This window comes from Nanorana parkeri, unplaced genomic scaffold, assembly GCF_000935625.1.
Source record: "Nanorana parkeri isolate BGI_ZX_2015 unplaced genomic scaffold, ASM93562v1 scaffold572, whole genome shotgun sequence".
NCBI classification, from domain to species: domain Eukaryota; kingdom Metazoa; phylum Chordata; class Amphibia; order Anura; family Dicroglossidae; genus Nanorana; species Nanorana parkeri.
This window is the reverse complement of record NW_017306840.1, coordinates 337,536-361,438: the sequence shown is the minus strand read 5'-3', so window position 1 is coordinate 361,438 and position 23,903 is coordinate 337,536. Positions and strand designations below refer to the sequence as shown.

The following is a 23,903-nucleotide window of genomic DNA, read 5'->3' as shown; positions in this document are numbered from 1 at the left end:
TCATTAGGTTTTCACCCTCTCCTCTCTAATTGTGCCTGCAGTCTCTGTACCTGTTTGTCTAGCTCTCTCCTGCTTTTTCCCATCTAAATATCACTTTACCCCTTTTTTTCTCTTCACTTCTCTATATATCTGTCTTTTCTCCTGCAGTCGCTATACCATTTTTCTTCCTCCTCCAGATTCTATGCACCTCCATTCTCTATACTCCTCTTCTTCCTTCTCTGGTCCCTATACTCCTCTTCTTCCTTTTCTGGTCCCTATACTCCTCTTCTTCCTGCTCTGGTCCCTATACTCCTCTTCTTCCTTCTCTAGTCTCTATACACATCTTCTTCCTCCTCCACTCTTTGTACTCTTGTTCTTCCTCCTCCAAGCTCTATACACCTATTTTTCTTCTCTGATCTCTATACGCCTACTCTTCCTGCTCCAGTGTGCAGTTGTACTGTGTTGTACTGTGATGTTGTCATTCAATGAAGTTGATTTACTAACGAGGTAGAAAATGTTCACTTAACTTAGTGAAGCGTATTTCTCTTCAGTCAATCGTGTGCAAGGCAAATTCCTTTTTTTTATACCCCTGCACATGATTGGGTATTTATTTATTACATGTCTTTATATAGCACCAACAACAGTTTACGCAACACTTTACATACTGCACATTCACATCAGTCCCTGCCCTCAAGAAGCTTACAATCTAAGGTCCCTACCTCACATTCATACACAGAGACATGCTTGGACCGATTTAGACAGAAGTCAACCTACCAGCATGGCTCTGGAGTATTGCTTTGCTCAGTGTCACTTTGCTCAGTGAATATTCTCTCCGTTAGCAAAGCTACCCCTGCATATTTTCAACCAGTTGAACTGATCATCACTCACACTTTATTTGTTACATTACAGTGTAATTTATTTAGTTATCTAACATTTGATATGTAACGTAAATGTTGTAATAATATACAGTATATCACTATTAATTGAGTGGATAAGGTATACTACGGAGAATGTTGATAGCTTTTTGTACTGAAGTATTGCCCTTTTTTTTTTTTATAGCAGAGCTTACCCACATATTCTGCCCACCCCATCCTCACAAACGATGGCAGCGTATGGGCAAGCTCCATTTCCCACAGGAATGCAACAAGCCACAGCCTATGCAACGTACCCCCAACCAGGACAGTCCTATGGAATTCCTCCTTACGGTAGGCCACCTGTCTTACACCAAACTCTTATTCATTCTGTTTTATTCCTTCCATACTTCCATTAATTTTTTTGCATCCTCAATCCTATATAAACTATAGATCCCATTTACTGTAGGAATAATAGGTCTGAATTAAAGCATGGCATGTATGTGCACTGTAGTTATGGGACACAGAGCCTTTCAGCTGTTGTTCATCTGCAACTTCCAGAGATCTCATGGGCTCTGGTAGTTGATAGAATACATGGTCTTTTAATAGGGTGTGGAGTCTTGAGACGTTCAAGCATTCTATTCATAATGAGCAGCTGAAATAGAAAAGGCTTCACATACTATTTACAGCATCTTGTAAATTCTTTATTCTTTGGACTGAACTGTTATCCTCAAAAATGGGCACTGCTAAGCTTTGGAGGGCAAAGGCACTAGAGATTAGTTTGGGATAGGAGGCAAGGTGAGACATTCATATTTTTGCCCCAGCAAGGTTCAAAATAACAGATTCACACCTGGCATCGTATCAGTAGTCCATTCACACCCAGTTACCCTTGACTCCGGCCAGGCACGGAAAAACAAATGGAGCAGTTTTACATTTCGGAAGACCTGATCGCACTTCCAGAGAAATCTATAAGTGATCATGCTAACTTTTAACGCACAGGCTGTTTCTGCCTTTGTCACCATCATGAAGCCAGCGATTATCAATGACAGGGAGATGCCACTAGAGAGAGTGCATGTAGTCTGGAAGTGACTGCAAAGAAGGCTGGAGGAGATCAGCAGCACTGAAATGCAAAAAAAGGAACAGAGGTGAAAACAGTATTAGAACAGAAGAAAACATATGGACAGTTGTTTATGATATATGTTCTGTTAGGATTTACAACTACTTTAAGTGTGTTATTAACTATGTAGTCAGAAACATTTTGTTTTCACCTAATGTCGATGACCTGAAGACTTTTGCTTCCATTTGCTGAATCACATGCAGTAGTAAATGGTGTAATGCTTAATAATTATGCAGAGATAACTAAGGTTAGGAGAAGAAAAGACAAAATAGCAAACTACCAAAGCATAACCAAATATATAGTAGATGCAAACAGTGGGAATAGTCAATAAAGACACACTGTCATTGTGCCCATTTAGTGCAAAGTGACAGTGTTTACTGATAGCCCTCCCTTTTTGTGCTCCCTCACTGCCGCCCCTTCTTTTTGAGAGCCCTTGCTCCTTTGTTCTAACAGAGCATGGCTTTCAGGTATGGGGAAACAAGTGATCTCCCCCATGTCACACTACTAGGGCCTTAGAGGCCAATGGCTAAGCCTGAATTCTGTCACCTGAACAATCACATCATCCATTGGAGTAAGCTCTGAAACTGAAGCTTACCCAGGGTGGACTCCTGCAGTGGGGAGGCGGCAAGGGAGCAAATAAGGGTAAGATACTCAGGACCCAATACTGTTATTTGTATACAGCTAAAGTGTAGAAAAAAGGCAGCCTCTACAGACACTTATAAACTATGCAATATAAATCAGCAAATGGAGAATGGTGGCTACTTACTGGTCTATTCACTAAAGGGTGAAGACTTTGGAGAAGGCATGAGAAGTGAACAATCTAGGACAAAATAGCAGATTTGGAAAAACTCACTAATTCAGCTCACTTTCCAGATCAGCTGTGTTGTCCTAGATTGTTCCCTTCTCCTACCTTCTCCAAACTCTTCACCCTTTTGTGAATAGACCCCATAATATTAATGTCCAAAATGCCAATGTCTCTCAAAACTTTAAGAACATTTGGTAATATTTGTATTTCCATTTAAAGTCATGCCTTCTAATGCTAACAGGTCATTTGTTATTGTTTCTACAATATTTGCTTACTTCAATGCCTAATAAATGTAGATCCAATTATAGCGAGCAATATGTTGGTTCATTATCTTCCTGAATTTAGCAGAACTGTGAAAGGATAATTTGCCTAAGTTTGGACATGTATATCTGATGTCACTAACTGATTTAGGTACATTGTGGGCAGGCATCAAGACGGAAGGAGGACTGCCGCAGTCACAGTCACCAGGCCAGGTTGGATTTCAGAGTTATGGTTCAAGCTTTAGTGCCCCCCAGCCAGGACAGGCCCCATACAGTTACCAAATGCAAGGTAAGTGGCTGCTTTAAGCATGACTGTACCTAGAGAAAGAAAGGGTTGACTTACTAACGGTAGTCTGTTCACATTGCAAGGAATTTTCACTTTGCAAGGAAATTTTCCCTTAGCTTAATAAATGTGGTGAAAATTCACTTTGCAAAGAACACCGAATCTCAGTCAAGGAAAATAAAAAATAAATCAGTATTTGTGTTTGCAAATGATTGAATGATGGAAGTCAGCAGAGCTTCAGCTGATGGGAATTTAAAATTTCCCTGCAAAGTGAACTGCCTATTTGTCTTTAGTAAACTCCACAAAGATGATGTTTGGTGTGTGTGTTGCCTCTATAGCTGCCTACATTCAAGCTGAAAATAAGGGACAAGGTTATGGTTTAGTGGGTTATCAGCCAACGGGTTAAAGAAAATTTTAGTTCATAACACTTGTAGCAAATGTTCAAAATACAGGAAGACATTCACAGATTGGTTGTAGACATTCGCAAAAGTGATGTGGCGCTTACAAACTTTCAACCACAAATAGTAGAACATGAACCGCAAATGATCATGTTGAAATAGTGCAACATTTGGAAATGTGTGCCCCCCTGGAGATAAATGTCCCCTGCTGGGTTTTTTTTAAATTATAATTTGGTGATTGTAGATTGAAGAAAGGGTGTAGGACAATAGCATTCTAATAAAATAATGGGTATTCTTGCTGATAAGGGACATTTGGCAGTCTGAATGTATTGTGTTGACCCAGGTAGCTCAGCTACTTCTTTCTTTGTGCACAAATAATTAACAGCAACAGCTGAATGTTGGGCAACAGAGATTGTTCTTCTTTATGATCATTTAAATATGTGTTTGCTGTTTTTAGATAATTTAAAATCTTTGTTTAATGTTAATCTTTGGTGCTCTGTTGCCTGTTGTGATTTTGCTTTTCATATTTCACCAGCAGGTATTTTTGCTCTTAGATAATATCTGAAAGATGGACTGTTGTTTATTTTGCCTGCTTTTCAGTTTCTAATTTGCTCTAAGAACATAAAAAGAAGAGTCTTACTGATTGCTATGGGCAATACACAAAGCTGTTGTGTCAGTTTCAACCATGAGGCCCACCGTTTGGCAGGTCTTAGTGGCGGACTTGCTGGGATTAGTAAAACACATTCTGCTATGAGAAATATTGCCAGCTGCTGTTAGTAGTTTTTTTTTACTGGAATAGCCTGTCTTTCTAATGTTTGCATTGCTGCTTTCTCTATACGTTCAGTTTTTGATGTCCTGTTGAGTAGAAGAAATAGCACTTCTGTGTTGTCAGTCTTAATGCATATTGATCCTGGGTTTGTCAGGCTCTGGCGAGGCCTCTCTACCTTTGAACTGTTAGCTGAGCAATCACAGAGCTGCTGGGCTGACCATCTGATACAGACACACTCTGCTTGATGTACTTTACAGATGATAGAAGTGCAAACAATTGATACCCTTTCAAAAGGTGCCCTTTTATTTAAATTGCTGGAGGGATACGGTTGTAGTATGTGTCCAAAGCATATGAATACTGAAAGCAGGACTTCTCAAACAATAATACATAGGCTTACTGCGGTCTTTACTTTTTAGTGTTTTTTTTGTTTGTTTTTATTTTTGGTTGTAGGATGATCCTATGATATATTTAACTGTCTAGTAGATATTTACTATCTGTACTATACAAGAATGTTAGACTGTATCAGTAACGATGACTGATATGCACTAAGTGTCAGCTGTGAATGTATTTGCAACTTAAATAAGAATTGATAGCATTTTCTGTTACAAAGCTACACATTAGTTGCTAAAATTAAGCAGCAGTGTCGCTATTTTTCACAACGGGCTACACATTATTTAAAATGACTGCAATAAACTTGCAAAAAAAAAAAAAATGACTGCTTTATTTTACTCATGTACATCTGTTTAAAGTTGTAAACTAAATTAAAATAAAATTATAGCAGTTAAAAAAAATTCTAGTTATTTTAGTGCAAACATATTTTGTTTAAACCTGTGATGTAAATGTTATGTAAACCACACAGAATACTTGTAAGCACAATTTCACTTGAAAATTTATCTTATTACCTGTAAAAAAATATGCTTTTTGTGAGCCTTAATTTTGAAAAGAGGCTCAATATATTACAGCTTTGTACATTACTCTTAATTATATTCTGGAAAGAATGGATATTTTCTTCCTTCTCCAAGAAAAATGATCTGCTTTGTTTGCTTTAGGAGACCTTTGAATCCTCGCTCTGCTTTGAGGTCCCTGCACAATTTAAGGGATTCCTATAGCTGCTTATGTGGATATAATGCTTAGGGATTGACGCCAAGACATAATATGGTTGTAATGTTAATTATGTATTTTTTTTCTTTAAGTTTCTACTTCTTATTGGGTTTTATCTGCTTAGATATGTATTATTAATCTGATCATGCATTGTTTTATAGATACCCAGTTTGCCTAAAAGCTATTTTGTAATCAAAAACTAGCTTGTACTCTGAATGACTTTCTTCTAACACAGATCTGTAGACTGTCATTCAGAAAGGCCAACTGTTCCCCTGCAAAGTCTACAATGAAAACAGATTTTCGGGAAAGTACTTTATGTTTGTGTCTAATGGCCAGGAACCGAGAGAGACATTTTAAAAACAGTGCAAATGATGTCTGAACAGCAGCAAATGTAAAAAGGGAAAAGATCTGGGATTAAAGAGCCCATCTGGCCTTCATAGACCTTTCCCTAGAGGACGGTACTAACTTCTGCCTTGTATATTGTACGCTGATGATAGACATAGCCCATGGCAAGGGCGCTGATTATAGGAAGCAAATGAACTTCTGTTTGAAATCTCAGAGTGAGGCCCGTAATGTGGCCATCCGATTAGATGTCCCAAAAAAAGAAACAGGCTTTCCCAGAAGCCAAATTGTATTGTTGTGTGTCTCCCTTTTCTGTATTAGAAACAGTATACGGAGTGTTGTTAGAAACTCAGGCATAGTTTCTGTGTACATCACTCATGCCCAGAGAGTTTTGTTGTTGTTCTATTACTGTATGAGTTTATGTGTTAGTTTTATGTTATTCTTGGAATATCTATTTGAGTTATTTGCATTAGCTTTTCTTATATTAAGAAGGCCACACCTTAATGTGATATGCATTCTAATTAGTTTTAGGCATCTCTTCAATTAGGATTCTTGTTTTAAACGTCAGCTGCTAAATATTTTTACTGCTATATTTTGAAACATATATTCTGCAATCCAGTACATAACCCATAGCTTGAAATACAGCATTAAGCTTCTCTACTTTTGTTCCTTTTTACAACCTTTACATACATCTTTGTAAATATGTGAGCATATGCAGTAGTAGTATATTTGTAGATGAATATATTACACACTGTAAAAGTACTGTTTTCATCTTACTGTAAAGTAGTAGGGCAATTGATATATGGTACTCAATAAAATTGTGAAAACAGGTTATTCACAAAAAAGTAATTTTCACTCTAGGATTTGTTTACTTCAAATACCCAATAATGATCAGCAGGAAATACATTTTTAATGGAGCTAAATCTGATTGGGCACTTTGCACAAGCAATAAAGTGAAATTTTGTTGCTAGTGCATCAGCTTCAATATTCTGTAATTCTGTTTGGTGATGATTTATTGTGTAATGTTTAGCAATTCCACTAAAGCAGATCTGTTTTATAAGTAATTAAGATAGAATTTACACAAAAACCTTAAGGCACTGTTAAGCTAACCAGCTAACTAAAGCAGTCTAAAGAGACGTGTTTGTTCGTGTAAGAAAAAGTTTAAAGAGCATTCATACTAAAGATCTTTTTGTAGATGGATGTTGCCAGAAGTTGGTGTTTGTAGAGCAGACTGTTTTTGGTTGGACAAATGATCCTTTCACAGGTCAGGTTATCCATCTTAAGACAATTTAACAATCATATACAATACACATGCACAATTCCTGTGCATGAAGCATCAGCTAAATATGCAGGTGTGTTCTTTTAACGTTCATCAGAGATAAGAGTTAATATTTATGGAATGATCTTTTATATGAAAGATTGTGTGAAAATATCCACATTTGTGGCGAGCAATGTTTATGGGTAGCCTACTGGTAATTATCATGTAAAATCATAACAAAAATGATGTTATGGAAGGATAAATCCCACTGGACAGCCAGTAGGACAAGTTCGAAATCCTGTTCTACTAAAAAGCTGGCATAGGATTCCCTACATGCAGATCTTCCCACCTCTCTCTGGGTACATAAGCTTCTATGGTCAGCAAAACCTTAATTTTATGAAGTGCTCTGCAGATTGCTTGCACCGAGGGTATTCACATCATGGATAAACAAACAACTACTCTCCCTAACGTATGGTCATTTTCAGTGTCATAGGGGCAATTTTTAGTCTATCAATGAATACTATACACATATTCAGCTCTACGAAATGGCACCTATTGGCATAACATGGCACTTGGATGATCTTATTGGAGGATCCAAATTTGGATTTGTTTATGTGAACAATCAGTACACAAACATGCATCTTTGCAATCTGTGAACGTGCATGTATATGCACTTATGCATACTCACCTGGCACCAACTTTATTTTTAAGTCACAATAGAAATGGAGCCCTGACAGATGATTCTTCTCCCTAGACTGGTCAGCTGGCATCCTCATACATCACATAGTAGTGAACATGTAAAGTAAACAATGGGCTTTTTTTCAGCTCAACTGAAAAGTGCCTATACTAATTGCAAGGGGACTTTAGCGACACCTGCTGGCTAGGCAAAAAACTTTTCTTTTTCTATTCCTGACCAAAATAATCAAATATATGTTAAAAAGTTGTGAGCTAAGCTGCCCATACACCAGTAAAATTTTGTTTGAAATTTTTGATTTTCTCATAGTTAATGGGGTCGAATCTTCAATTGTTTTTGACTGTGCAGACAGACAAATTGAAGAAGCAAAATGGAAAATGTTCTCAAACAAACAAAATTCTAACAGTGAATGTGGTTTTCATTAGAGAAACTCTATTCATTCCAAAATCGAATGTTAAAATCAACAACATTTTTAACAGCATTCATCAAATCTCTGATGACATTATTGAATGTTCTAACGAGATTTTTCATATGAAAGTTCATATGAAAATCTGCCAGTGCATGGCCAGGTTAAGTCCACGTTGATGTTTGGAAAACTGGCTTCTGCAGTTGCTGTGGGCTCACATGCATGACGTTGCTCATTATTCTTATAGTCATTCCTGGTTCTTGGCACTAATGCTGCATTTCTCTGAGATTTCGTTGTTTGCATATCAGCAGCCATACTTGCTTATTTTAACAGTAAATAAATCTAAACTGAAATCAGCAGATCAGCTTTGTTTTTTCTACTGTGTAACTGAATAAGCCCAATAGTCCATATAATTATTTTGATCAACAACACAAACATAATATACCTGGGTTCTTTTATGAAAACTAGTAGAAATTGAGCACAGTGCTTCTGCCCACAGCAACCACTTTGGTGTTCAGTTTCATTCTAGAACTTTCACTAGAATCAGTTCGTCAAGATTTTCATTGGCTTATATCTGCAGCTACACCACCCTGCTCAAAATGTGATAGCAAAGTCTTGCTGTATTTTAGTAAGTAAACAACCAGAGGCTATTTGTGACTATGTGAAATTCCAGGCATTCTAATATAATGCCAGTGGTCTCTGCAGTTGTACCGTCAGGTGATTCAACAGAGAATGATGCAACTGCATTCCCTTTTTTCATACAGGAATAATTACTTGTTTTCTTTATAAATATTTTTATTACAATCACATTGATCATATGTTTAATAAAGTGCAAAAATGAAAGCCCATCTCCGGGCAAACAAAAAAGTACCCTTGCAGTGGGGCCACCCCTACACTGCAAGGGTTAAGTGCTCATTTTTTTCCAGGTAGCTGTAATAAAGCAGATGTATTTATTTGATGAACGTTCCTGTAGACTCCATCAGGGCTGCTAGACCGGTCTCATGGACTCTGGTAGTCTAAAGCCAGCTAACGTAGCCACCTCTAATGCAGGTTTCATAGACTTGCATTAGACGTGAGGATGTAGAGGGACATTCCACCAGCTTGTGCGTATGGGTGGTGGGGATCATGTAAGTAAAACAGCTTTGCTAAAATAGCTTCTTTGTTTGCCCATAGATGGACTTGAAACATAACCTTAGGGCTGTACCACACTAGTGTTTCAGTTACCATAAAGATTTTGCAACATCACTTCTTGGCTGGCCAATATGAAATCTCAATCACAAGAGGGGGTGTTCCAATAAGTAAAATGTTAGTTATGTCTCATTTATTCTACTGCTGATGATGTCACCAGAGTCACCTATGTTACTAAAAAGTAATGTGTGAGGTGATTCAGGAAGCTGTTCAAGCTCTGCCTCTATCAACCAGAGCTCCCATCCCCACCTGCTGCTTTAGATCTTAATAGCAGTGATTCTCCAGTCAGTCAGAAGTTTTCTATGGCCTAAGCTCATGACACTTCTTGGTGGATAGTCACTGTAGATAAATATTCAACATGGCCATTACCATTGTGGTTTTAATATTATATTGTAGAAATAAGTCAGTTACAGGCAGGCCAGAGGATACACGTTACTTTCTCTGACTGACAAACTGTTTCATGTTCAAGCATTTTAGATTAGGAGAGCTGGAAAAGTAAAAACATTTTTATCCTAACTTTAATAAGATTCATAAAGGCAGTAGGTCAGAATACTGGAAATTGTAGATAAGGTCGTATAAGGGATTTTTCCCACTTAGTAGGGACTAGGGACTGCTTTTATAAAAGTATATTGCACTGGCCTGTGTTCATTTCTAATGAGTTAAAGTTATTGGCTACTGTACAAAGGTGAAGCAAACCTATCTCAAACCTGGTCAACTCAAACAAAACATACAATTCCAAAATGTCCTAATGTTCCCTCTGCACTCTGTTGAAGCTGATCAAGTGCAGACTGTGGAACTCCAGATAGGAAATCAGAGGAACAAAACATGACATATGAGCAGGAGATGATATATGCAAATATTTACTTTTCTAGCAAAAGTTTATCTTGGCCCCAACCCCTCCTGACTGTTAGTCAGTAACGCTACCCATTAAATTATGTAACTAATAGGGAGAATCAGTTGGAAAGAGGCAGGGGTGATGGCTTTCTTGCAGAATTGATTTGGCAGCTGTAAAGCTGCCTAATCACTTCAACATCTGTGTGAAGGTAGTCCCCCCTATCCCACCTGAGCTCTTCCCCTCATTATGTGCCCCGGCTCACCTGTTCCTCCTGGATGCCTGGGACCTCCATGGCGGGTGTCTGAATGGAGAACTGCAGGAGATGAGCAAACATCCATATAAACCCGGAAGCCCTCAGCTCTGAGCTTTTCCAGCTCCATCTCTCTGTCCAGGGAAGAAGCTTATCAAGCACTGTCTGTACTTGATCAGCTTCAACAGAGTGTAGAGGTGACATTAGGGGTCTAAGGGACCCCTGATGTCTCCATAAAGAGAACTTGTCACATGAAATCTGCTATCACATAGGGAGCTTGTCAGCACTAAAGTTAGGTTAAATATAAAAATGTTTCAGGTCCTACATTTTTGGCATTGCCCCCAAGCCGAAGTGACAGCAATAACTCTAGAACCATCATTCACTGTTAGCTGTAAACTGTAAAGGCCTTTTGGGTGACTCCTATAGACAGTTTTGGGTGCCGTAGCTTCTTAGCGTTTAATGAGTGTTTGCCATTTTGAGGTTTGACATATTTGGTATCTATTTACTCTGCACAACCTCATATTTTCTATTTTACAAACAATTGGGCACAATATTGTGTTTGTGAGCAAAAGAAAAAAAATTGAGTGCATTTTGTACTTTAAATTCAGATATTAGCACAAATATCATATCACATTAAAAAAAATTGCAAATGCCAACATTTTTTTTTCTGCTTTCAGAAAATGTTAAATGTTTTAGGGATTTTAAGTAATCCTTAGGTAAATGTGCAGTTTAACATGTATACAAAAATATTTTTTTTTAAATGGCTACAGCAGCGAAAGGGTAAAACCATAGACTCAGTTGAGTTGCCAAGGTTTGTGACAGGTCAGTTTGAGATTAGCTCATACTTTGCATTTGTTCCTACATACAGATCAGTGTGGAAGCATGCATGCTAAATGGTAATATTATTTAGTGTAAAAGATTCTGTTTAAAAACTGAATCTTTAATCAATATACTGTAGTATAAATGAAAAATAATGATAATAATGAGAGTGTTACATTGTCAAAAAAGTGTATACATTTTTCTACTAGAAGCATCCTCAAAGCTTTCTTTTAGCCTTTCCATTACAGCTGTTAAGTAAAATGTGCAAGAAAACCGAGGTCACATTTCACAAGGTACCATGGGAACAAATCCTTGCAGAGGCCAAATGTTTCCCTAGAAATCCTGTACTTAGTCTAAGTCAATACTCTGTGAAAAATAAACACAACGGTTTTTACTCACTATAACGGCCCAGGTGTTTCAAGAGGTGAGACATTTGTCTCAAGAACCTAGAAATGACTGGGACAACGCTCTCAACCTTCGACCCATGTTGACCTACCCCAAACACAACTACCTTCTCCAGTCACACTCTACGGGGCCTTGGCTAGTAAAAAATAATAACAAATAATAAACTGTCTGAATTGCACTACTGGATATTCTGGTGGACATGCTAGCTATGGTCTCAACAATTTATTGGTCCTGCAGCAACTCTTTACAGAAGGACAGAGATGATCCATAGTTTAAGTAAAACAGCAAAGCTTGAGAGAAAAGGTACAATGCCTTAGTGCAGTAAAACCAGCAAACAGCTGGCAGTTGTCCATGTCTGTATATGGGGATGTACTACTAGCATACAGAGGCATGACAAAAGAAGAAGGTCCCTTCAAAACTAAATTACCTAGCAACCTCTGTGCGGCAAGATTCACCTGGAAAGAGCTAATTCAGTCTCTGTGGAATCCCCATTATACAAGCCAATATCCAGGACAGACTTCCAGGATTCCACAGCTCCACTGCTGGCCGCAGGGAACTGTCTACCTCTGTGTTCCATTCAAGCTCATAATAAGCTGAGACTCTTCCTTGTAAGTGTGTAATTATATGTTTATTAAAGGTTCCTTGGTTTTACTGCACTTAGGTCACTGCGCCCTTTCTCTTCTGCTTTGCTGTTTTACAGGGCATTGGCTGTGTGTAGTATACAGGCAAGGAAAATGTTTGACTAATGTAGCGCTCAGGTTGTTCCTAAGGTGAGATAGAAAGAGAACTTTAAATGCTCCCTTCTTGGTCTATTCCAACACACTTTGGGAGTAAAGTGGTATGTAAAGCAGCAATTCCTTGCTCAATAACTCATTATAGTAGCAGCTTAATGTGAAGGCCAAAGCTGTGATTCGTTAGCAGCCAGATACAGTGGCAAGTATGATGGGAGTGTTATCAGAGGTATAACCCACTTCCTATCCTCCAACACAGGCACAATGTTAGTATAATTCAATTTATTGCTCTGTTTTTATTTTTTTATTTTTTTATCCTATTTACAGGCTGTTTAATAAATCAGTAGAAAATGGGAAGCACTTTATGAGATGCATTTTGTTATCAACAGCAACTCAGCCAGTAGCTTTATTCATTGTTTTCTGAAATAAGTAAAGTAAGTGACATCACAGTGTGTGCACTAGGTAGGATTGTAAATGAGAGCTCTCATTTCCTTGAGATTTCTGTGAATATCAGGGGATTTTTGTGAAATTTCGCAATTTTACAGAAATACATTGGAGTCAATGGGGAAGGTGAAATTAATGTTTTTTGGTGGATTTTGAGGGTGCAATGGGCTTTAAATAGCTTCTGAAGGTTACATCAGCTCCTTTCATCTATCTTGGACTCAATCCTGTGCCAAAAAAATGGACCCTCATTATTTGACTTTTTTCAAAGGAGGAAAACACAGACGCAAAAAAGTGAAATAAAAATGTACACCTATGGTAAAATTAGTAATCTCACAGCTAAATCAAGTTATTCAAAATGACTCAATGTACTCCTAGTGTGTTTTTTTAAATATATATATATCAACTTTTTATTAACATTATTATTAAATACACCTATACAACATTAGAAAGCACATCCGAACATACCATAAACGAGAAGAGAAAAAAATGCAGTACACCCAATTAAAAAGGGAATTTACCCTGTTAAAGTTAATTATATTAAATCAAATATTCCAATAGAGAGTGTGATGTCCTCATATAGGTGCATGTGACATGTGAAACAAAACATAAACAAAAAACAAGGTTCACAAATGTGAATGTGGGAGTCTTCAATGTGAAAATAAATCTCAAAACCTAAATTTTTTTAAACATTGTCTACAACCATAACCCTTACCACGTATTTAGCGTTCAATATCTTTTATCTCTTAAAAGAAATACCACATTGCAAATGTATTACAGCTTAACTCACAGAGATGATCTCCACATATTTCAGATTGGATATAAGCTCCTCTATTTCTCTATAGTGATCAAATATTTGAAACCAAAATCATAGAGATAGTTCAGACTGAGCTCTCCAAGACCGTGAATTATTCGTCCAGCCAAAGCATACTCCTAGTGTGTTGCACCACACACTCTAAGACAAGCATGTCAAATATAAAGGAGTTAAATTGACTTATTTGATGAAGTTGTGTTAAGAGGACTCCATGCAGCATTTGACAGCTGCCCATGAAAAGTAATCTTCTAATCCAGCTACAGTACTCTGAAATGTGACTGTTCAGTTAGAGCCATTGCTCTTTGAGCTGTATTATATAAAGTGGCTCTAAGTGCAATCATAAAGGTACAGTCTGCACTTTAGGTAAGTTTTCCCACATTTTAAACTGTACTTAAACCATGTGGAAAGTTTTGTACCATTATATTACAAGGCTCAGTTCTCATATATTCGTTTAACAAAAAAATAGCATTTTTGATGGAGTTTCCACCACATGCGCATTTGACAGGAATGAATTGTACTGAATGTAAAATGGACTGTGATGTGTTTCAATGCATGAAATTTTGTAAAATATTCCTTACCTCCTGGAAAAAAACCTATATGTTGATCTATGCACTTTCTCAAGTGCTCATCACTGGTTTTGAAGTGTGTTTTTTGCTACACTCCTGCATATAACACTTTGGGTGGATGGTTACTCATGTGGGCATGATCCAGCCACTACACATTCATAATGTTATCATGCACACTGATATCACCGGTTGTGCATATTAATGCATCTATAGAGGAAGAAGAAGGGAAGCATTCAAACACCCACGGTACCAGCCTAATCCTGTGAGAAACTGGAACCAGCTTCAAATATTGAAAACTATTTCTGGTGAGATTGCTTGCCTGAGAGTATGGGGTTGATTTATTAAAGACAAATAGGCTGGTCACTTTGCAAGAGAATTTGCCCTTAGCTTAGTAAATGACGTGAAGCTTTGCTGACTTCTATTATCCAATCATGTGCAAGCAAAATACTGGGGTTTTTTTCTTGCACATGATTAGGTATAAAATTAAATTTTTACCACATTCACTACACACACACACAGTCTATTTGCCTTTAGTAAATTAACCACTATATGAGCTATCTTCTGTATAGAAATCAAGATTGTTGTCAAATGTCACAATGCTCATCTAATGTTTGTAGATGCCTTAATGTTTATTTAATAACTTTGTGAAACATTGCCCAGTCTGTGCTACAGCTAGGACCTACAAGGGTCCCGAAGTGGCTACAGCGGATGGCGTGGTTATCACAATATGTCACCATCACACCTATTCGCTCGTTTTTATTTATTAATCACATAAAAAGAATGCAACTTTTCGGAGCCACATCGGACTCCATCAGGGAATATTCACTGATGGAGGAGTCTGTTGTGGCTCTGAAGTGTTGTGTTCTCATTAGTATACAACTTAGTTGTATTTGTAATTAGTTGTAGCAAGTAGTATACATCTCAAGATGAGAGAAAAGCTGCGCTGGTGACATGCTTCTTGTACCTTTCATTTTCTTCACTGTATTTAATTACTTTTTTCCTCCTTCTTCCTTTAGCAGTGTTTTTCTCTTTTTCCTATACATATCATGCTAGTTTTCATGGGTGATATGAACAACCATAATTCCTCTATACGTAAAGAACAAAGTGGATGTTGAAATAATTCTATACTAATTGTAGCTGCTAGTTGTACAGCACCATAGCTGAAGGCAACCACAAAAGGGAAACAATTCCAAGAGGTTTTACAGTTTTTCAAGCCCACCCATATAGGAAAAATCTGAAAGTATTTTTTTAAAATCAAATACGGAGTAATAACATGTATTGACAGTTACTACTAGAGTATTTAATGAAATGTACCAGAATGCAATGCATCCCAGATTTTGTTTTATATATTGGTGCAAAGGTGAGTTTAAAGTGTATGTCAAGGCAAATTTTAACAAAAACATGATTAGTACAGCTCTACAATACATACATGTTTTATCCCTTTAAACATGTTGCAAGTAGAGAAAAATAACTGTTGGTGTGCCAGAAATATAGTGTGCTCCTTGCTTCCTCTTTGACCTGACAATGCAGTTCTGAATTCCTAAGCACGTGGTCTCAGCCCTGCCTACTTAATTTCTGATGATTGCGAAGAACACGGACTTCTACTCATCTCCTCCCCTCCTCAACTCCATAATCCATCCTTGTGCACAGACAAAGAGCACAGAAAGTTTTTTTTACCTATCAAGATTTCTGGCAAAATCAACAGGTATTTTGCACTCAGTAAATAGATATAACAAAACACTTTTCGTGATATATTTAGCAGACCAAAGGGAGCAAATAAGAGCAGTTCATTGTTGGGTTTACATACACTTTAACCAACTATGTAACCAGCTGACTACTGTAGCTCATTGAGAAGGTCTTAATGAGAGATTAAGCCCAGTCAAACATCCATCAAGAGGCATCAGCCTAAGCGGGTGCCATTTCCACATGGACTCAGTCATCAGAGTTTGTGCCTTCCTTGTACATGTCAGAAGCCACGCTGTTGTTTCTACGAGACACATGGAGCCTATTGATGTTTCAGTCTGGGAGGTCTGTGTGTACACACATTTCAGTAATTTGAAGCATTTTCTCCTTTCATTTCAGGGAGCAGTTTCACCACAGCATCAGTAATCTATGCAGGAAGCAATTCACTCACAAATTCAACTGGATTTAATAGCTCCCAGCAGGTAAATTTTGGGGGAAAAGAGGGATATTTCAGTTTTGCACAAGAAGCCCTTTTTTCTGTCTTTCTCATTTTTTCTTTTATATGTGATTTTTAAGTTAATGATTCTTGGGTCGTGACGTTGTTCTTGCAACCTCAGAGAGTTTCTACATGCTGAGTTATAAATCCGGTCTTAATTCCGTCGCTGACAGATGTGCTTGCAGTAAATGTTTTCTGTAATGCGACCGAGAGGTACCATGTGTTTGGCCTAGCCACATACATTTGTATTGCATCTGCATATCAGATCATGTTTAATAGATACATTTGTGGCACATTTAAGGCTTCAAGTCTAGGACAGTTATCTATTTATATGCACCAACAAGCCAGCCAATGTATTCCATGTGGGAAGTTATGTCAACATATGCTCGTAGTTATATTTTGGAATGTTCACTCTGAAGTAGCAACATGTTTAACAAAAACTGCTTTTGTTGCTGTTTCTTTTTTTTTTTCCCCCGTATGTGTTCCAGGAATATCCGTCTTATCCCAACTTTGGCCAGGGTCAGTATGCGCAGTATTATAACAGCTCCCCGTATCCATCACATTATATGTCAAGCAGCAACACAAGCCCTACTATTCCTTCCACTACGGCCACATACCAGCTGCAAGAGCCACCATCTGGTGTCACCAGTCAAGCAGTAACCGATCCCTCAGGTAATTGTCCTGGTATTTATCTGTGTGCTGTAGACATTTTTAGCTGTGTTAATTAATGGCCCTCTGCTGTCTGTCAATGTGTCTGACAATATGCACATATCATTTATAAGTGTTCACAGGCATAGGTGATGGCCAATTCTTAACTCTTGTTTCTTTCTAACACAGTTATTCTCATGATATATTTACACCATTTCCAATTGCTTGGAAGAGTTGTTGAGAAGGTTAACAGGGTATATTTGATTTACATTTTCAGAGATGTATCCGTTTAGTTTTTCAGTTTTTGTTACTGCTTTTACTATCTACATGCAATGCATTATTGTGTTAAGTACTTCATGCATTTTCATGCCATCAAAGTAGTTGGTTTATAGACTTCTTTGCCATACATTTAAATGGAATCAATACTAGGTAGGGCTATACTTATCATAATATTAGTTGTAGGCCTTTGCATAGGGCAGTAGGGTAATTTACTCTTTAAGAGGGAAAAGGATGCTCTAATATTGGGCATCAGCTCAAAGGCAGGAGGGGCAGATGAGCCAAAGTAAATCATTCTGCTACTTGGTGACCAGCATGGCAGCTGTGCAGTTTTGTGGAGACATTAAGATTAGGTTTTCCATCAAATATGGCAAATGGTTCCCTGTTGGCCGGGGAAGGTCTTAGTTTGGTCAGATTAGTTCACCATCCTCAAATGTAACAATGCACAAGACAGGAGCACCTTATATTGTAAACATTTGTACGAATGATATGTGTGTAGTGAGGCTTCTGGTAATCAGAAAAGATTAATCATGGGTAGTAAAGGGGGGCATTGCCAAATATGCACTGAATATTGAATGTGTATGTTGAATAAAGGGAGAATCATGCATGGGTCTGATCATTAATTTCTGAATGGTCAGCTCTCTTCCATTTCTAGCTTAAAGTAAATCTGAGCGGAAATTCTATAAATACCTGCAGGTGTCTCCCAATATTCCTGACATGGTAGAATCCTGGGTCATTCTGAGAGGCAACGCTTTGATGCATTTCTTGATAGTGCCTAACCTTGCCTGTCCTTTCAACAATCCTGTTGGCCAGTGAAGCTACCCATCAAAGTGATAGGCTAATGGGAATATTTGGAGCCCAAGGCTTAGTAGCAAGCTTCAACACTACCCAGAAACATTAAAGCTTTGTCCGTCTGGATGGCCTTATTCTGTGATTTTGGGGGGGGGGGGGGGTATGGAGGCAGCTTGCAGGTATGTTGAGTAAAGGGAGGTGTCTGCACTTCATACCTGCACCTCTAACACTTTTTTTAAGACTTGCACAAGCATCTATGAACATGATTACCAACAGTGTATAATATGGCAGATGTCAGCTCAGGTGAAATTGTGTCTTTCAGCTTCAGTTTTAAGTCATCTATAGTAATTAGATAGTGGTTAGATGATCGTTCCACAAATGTGTGTGTTCACATCAACATGTTTATAACAATGAAGTAGAAAAGGGGAACGCTTAGCTGACTAGCTTTGGGTTGTCTAAGTGGGGGGGGGGGGGGGTAACAAAATAAAGTCAGGCAAGCCATATTGATTGGGGAGTATATCAATTGAATAGTATATTGGTTAATTGTTGAATAATTTTTTTTCAATGCCATCATGCATATATAGTATTGTGTAAAGTGCAATTTCCTATCAAGCAATCAGAAGTGACACTGTAAGTGATTTTGAAACATTAAATATAAATGTTAACATCTGTTGTGCTTTGAGTGAGCTATAGGTTTTATGTTGTAGTCTTGCGCCTCTGGCATTTTTTAGCTTTAAGTTTTTTTTCTTGTGCAGATTTGTAGTAATGCATACAATCTACTGTCTGGTTATTGGTTACCATCCATAAAAACTTGCATAGTGCATTTCACTCAGTACTGCCAGTAGAAAGATACTTATTGGAATTCCAGTCTCACACAAGACAGTTGTGCCTCAGGTTTCAAGGTTGAGTGGAAAAGTTCCTGTGAGATACAACTGTTGGATTGTAGGAGTATAAATAATATGTGTTGGTACACAGCAGGAGAGCATGTTCAGTCCACTTGTAAATGAGAGCACAGCTGCAGATCTGCTATTAAGACACAGGCGCAGTGGGTTTTGGTGACCAGATTGGATTTTTTCAGGAAACAGAGCTTGTAAAAAGAGGTTAACACCCAACTTGAAGTCATGAGGAACAGCTGACTTGGGCCTGGTTTTAACTTCCCGACATCACACTGGCTTCCACTTGCAAGGCTGCTACAGTATTCCTTATAGCAGGATGCCTTGAAAGATAGCTTAGCTGTTTCTTATGAGTTGGTTGTAAGTATATTATCCTGTGTTTGATTCCAAGCACAGCAGCGAGAGCAGCAGTATCTTTGTATGCTATAAGCATTCTTCCAGTAGATGCTGCTTGTGAAGGTGAAGATAAATATTTGAGAGCTCCCACTACTAATACAAATTATCATATGTCTATGGCAGGTATTTTCTATTTGCTGCAGCTAATTGTCAAAATGGCACCGAAATATATGTACTGTATATTAGTGCAAGAAACATGACTCATTAGGATTAGTGGTTAAAAAAAGTGGTTAATCTTTTAATTAAAAAAAGTTAGTTTTATCCTCTAGTGGTTTACGCCAAACATCTCCACTTACTAAAGTGATAACATTTTGGGACAAAATATAATAATTTTCACAGTGCATTCAGTAATTTTATATGCCATGCATGCAAAGCCTCTTACCAATTTCAATTTAATATAAAACCCAGTCTACCTTTATAATCTAATGGAGACATAAAGTGCAACAAGGAAACAAAAGGAATGCATGCATTTTTCCCTATAATCTATTTAAAGTACACCTGTCATGGAAGAATTATATAGACTGCCATAAATTACCTCTCCTTTTCCTTTTTTGAACGTAAGTCTGTTACCTAACTGTCATACAGATTCTTTGGTTCAATGGTTTCACTGACCTGGAACAAGTATAGAGATAAGTAAGTCTGACATTTTGCTGACACTCATTTACAGAATACATGTCCTGGGTATGTAACTCAGAAATCTTAAAGCCAGACAGAGACAGGAATTTTCAGACGGAGACCTTCATACTTCTGTCATGACAGGTATACTTTAAAACAGGGGCGTCCACAATTTTTCGTCTGGAGATCTACTTTTCAAATGACGAGCTCAATGAGATCTACCAACGAAAAAACACCTGCATTCGGGGGCGGGAGGGGGCGTGGTGGTGCATTGAAGTCAATGACACAGCAGCCAGGCACCGCAGGCAGGCCACTCGCCCACAGTGCGATCGCCTGCACCCAGAACCCAGGCACATTAGTGCCTGCATTCCAGTCCAGTGCAATTCGGAAAAATGCTGCAAGCACTATTTTTGCAGATCGCACTGGACTGGAATGCAGGCACTAATATGACTGCGTTCCGGGTGCGGGCAATCGCACTGTGGGTTGGGGGCATGGCTGCGGTGCCATTGACTTTAATACAATCCCACACCCCCTCCTGCCCCTGAACGCAGGGAGTAGGCCGGCTTACTTTCCTGTGCGTCCTAGAGGCCCCGGCGTCCTGTCCCCCCGCGGTGCTCATGTGGCCGACGTTGCACATGGGGAGAGGTGTCCCGCCCCTTTCCATCTGCAGCGTCTGCCACATTCAGCCGGCAGCCGCACGAGCACCGCTGGAGCATAGCGTTAGCCAGCTCCTTTTGCGCCTGAGGCAAGAAAAGAAAAACGTCCCCCCCAACAGGCGTGTGATGTCACCCAGTGCCCTGCCTCCATGGGGAAATATTAGGGGTCTAAACAGCCCCCTGATATTTCCCTTTTAAAATAGAAAAAGAAATTAAGAGTCCTCAATCACTTTTTCTGCAGCCTTTGCTCTAAATGAATCTGTAGCAAAGAGGCTTCCCATTCATTCAGAAAATATTTTACTATCATCCAGTTTCTGAATGGGGAGGAGCCTCTGTAGTGAGTGCTTCTCCCCATTGAGAAACTCATGAATGAACAGGAGGTGATTTAAATCACCTCCTGTTCATTCATAACTAGAGACACATAGTACTATGTGTCCCTAGTTATTTACAAACACTGGAGTGATCACCTGATCGCTCCAGTGTTTGTCCTGCACAGAGGATTGGTACGTATCACTGATATGTACCGATACTCTGCCGCTCGACCACACATAGAGGGGGGCTGCAACTTATCCTCTGGATCCACGCTGCTCTCCCGGACAGAGGCAGCAGCGGAACCCGAGGAGAAGTGAAAGAAGCGCTGCAGCCCATGGCGGAGGACGGAGCCGCTGTCACAGAACTAAGCCCGAGTGGTGAGGGGGAGAGAGTCGCCGGCTGTCAGAACCTGGCCGAGCATCTCTCTCTCTCTCTCCTCAACGCTCTGCCTTAGTTCTGTGACAGCAGATCCGTCATCCGCCGTGGGCTGCAGCGGTTCTTTCACTTCTTCTCGGATCCCCGCTGCATACAGATGGGGAGAGCAGCGGGGATCCAGAGAAGCACCACGGGCGGGAGGAGAGGCCATCGCGATCTACCACTGATTGCTATGCGATCAACTGGTAGATTGCGATCGACCTTATGGGCACCCCTGCTTTAAAACAACCCCTGCTTTTACCTATGACTTCAATGGGACATTTTTCTTTTTAATCCTATTTTTGTATTGAATAGAATTTAGTGAATTTTTATATACATATATTTTTGTATCTTTGCACCTGAAAAGGAGTTTTTGAGGTTTATTGTGCAAAATAGTGCTTTGCCTATTCAGTGATAAGCAACAGGTTTGATTTAAACCCCTTCTCTCCTCAGTCTATACTTACTTTTCCTTTACCCTCTGTTTGGTATTGGGAGTGAAGGAAATAGCCAATACTTCCAGGTATGGTGGAGACTGTGACTCACCTATGTGACAGGCTACATCAATGAGTTCTATCACAGCGTAGTCTATAGCCCTGTGTAAGCTATACATTGTGGTCTTGTATATCTGTAAAAAATAAGTCAAGGCAACTGGACTTGCTGTCTTTTTCTTGAAGATGTTTTACTGGACATCTGACCAGCTTTCTCAATTCAGAAAAAAATGTTCAAGAAAAATACAGCAAGTCCAGTTGCCTTGACTTATTTGTTGCAGATACACCATGACCTGGATGAATGAGAACCTTCACAGACTTGTGGTCTTGTAGTTTACATGTGGCTTTGCTTCCACTCCTGGGGGCGGAAAAGAACATTAGGGGAGTGAAGGGAAGCTAAGTATGAGAGTCTGTGGTGGTCTATGTTACAGTGAACCTTTTGCCATGCATTATCAAAAGACAGATTCAATTTATGCAGTAGAAGAGTAAAGGTTCCCATAATGATTAGATGTCTATCTAATTTTGACAGATTTGGAAGTTAACAGAGCCATTTATGGGGTAAAACTGAACTAAAAACACACCAATGGAATACCACCCTTAACCTTAAGTTGGATTCAGTGGTTTGAAAACTGTTTCTACAAGAAATGGGTTATTTTTGAGAAGCACTTGTTATGTAAAAATGTTTTCTGTGTATCCATTTTACCTTCGTTAAAATAATTTTATCTCAACCTGTGATTAGAACTTCTACTTTGCTGTACAAGGCAATAGCAGTTCTGTAGCAAGAGTGGGCGCTTTGAATGTCTGTGGTGCAGTTGGCTGTGAAAGAAATGCATTCCATAATAAGTAGTCAGGAGGTTGTCTGCGAAACAAGACCTTTGTGGGATGATGCTTTTTTCATTCTGTTTTGCAAGAGCTTAAAGTAAAACGTATGTTCTGCTGAAGAGGCTGCTTTGTATGTGTGCAGTGAAATCCTCACCCAGAGCTTATTTTTTTTTGTAACATTTGAGACACAGGTGGATTTCCTGGAGAATAACTGTGAGATGTGAATGACACATTTGTACTGTATATTCTTACTCTAATCAGAAGTGTATAATCTGTTCCAGAATAATCGCAGTTTAAAGGAAACCTGTACTGACTGTACTGAGAGTATATGGAAGCTTCAATTGTTGACCTCTCCTTCTGAAAATGCTATATGCCTGAATGTCATACTTATCTAATAGCTTCAGTACTTCCAGCCAAGGGCTTAACTGTAGCAAAAGTGTACAAAGATATAGGGGGCTCTATCATATCTTCTGAGGGCCCGCTCACAGTTAAGCGTTACATTGCAGTGCATTAATGTACACACATGAACCTATCTTATGGCACACATTAACACGAGTTGCGTTAAGTAAGCCTTTTCATTATGTATGGGTTCCCTATGTACCACAACAGATGAATCACGTGCATGACTTTTTTTTTTTTTTTTTTTTAATGCAGCACACCCCATCACATGATATATGATTTGTGGTGCACTGCCATGTTTTGTGTGTTGGGCTCTTCTGTACAATGCATTGGGGTGTCATGAACATACTGTACATAGAGCAGGTGCTTTGCTATGTGTTGAGTTTCTTTACTTGCTGATAAGATTGCCCATTACAATAAAAGACCATTAATGTGGCTCAAAAGTTGGGACAAAGTTGAACTTTGAAAAGTCAAAGAAGAAAAAGTCAAGATCTGTATATAATTTCAGCTGACTATATAGCTGTATCTACTTATTTGGAGATTGGATTCTTGCAAATGAACGGACCAGGTTTGAGACAGGTGTACTTTTATGTCAAACCTAAACTTTTTTGTTTTGAATTGAGTGAGGAAGGATTAAAACCCCTGACATGTTTCTACTGATATCTGGGGCTTCGTTAGAAACATTCCCCTTCGCTTACTGT

At 38.8% G+C, this 23,903-nt stretch overlaps 1 protein-coding gene across 9 annotated transcripts in view; it reads left to right on the top strand.

Annotated features, from left to right (window-relative positions):
* EYA1 (EYA transcriptional coactivator and phosphatase 1) overlaps window positions 1-23,903 on the top strand; it is a 104,209-nt gene that overhangs the window by 16,806 nt on the left and 63,500 nt on the right. For 3 of the 9 annotated variants that reach the window (XM_018562327.1, XM_018562322.1, XM_018562320.1), the window contains 4 exons: window positions 1,042-1,182; window positions 3,156-3,301; window positions 16,395-16,477; window positions 16,980-17,163. In XM_018562327.1, coding sequence (XP_018417829.1) covers window positions 1,042-1,182; window positions 3,156-3,301; window positions 16,395-16,477; window positions 16,980-17,163 — 554 coding nt within the window. Of the gene's footprint in view, window positions 1-1,038; window positions 1,185-3,155; window positions 3,302-16,394; window positions 16,478-16,979; window positions 17,164-23,562; window positions 23,566-23,903 lie in introns of all 9 variants that reach the window. The other 6 variants (XM_018562328.1, XM_018562325.1, XM_018562326.1 and 3 more) reach the window with 5 other exon arrangements.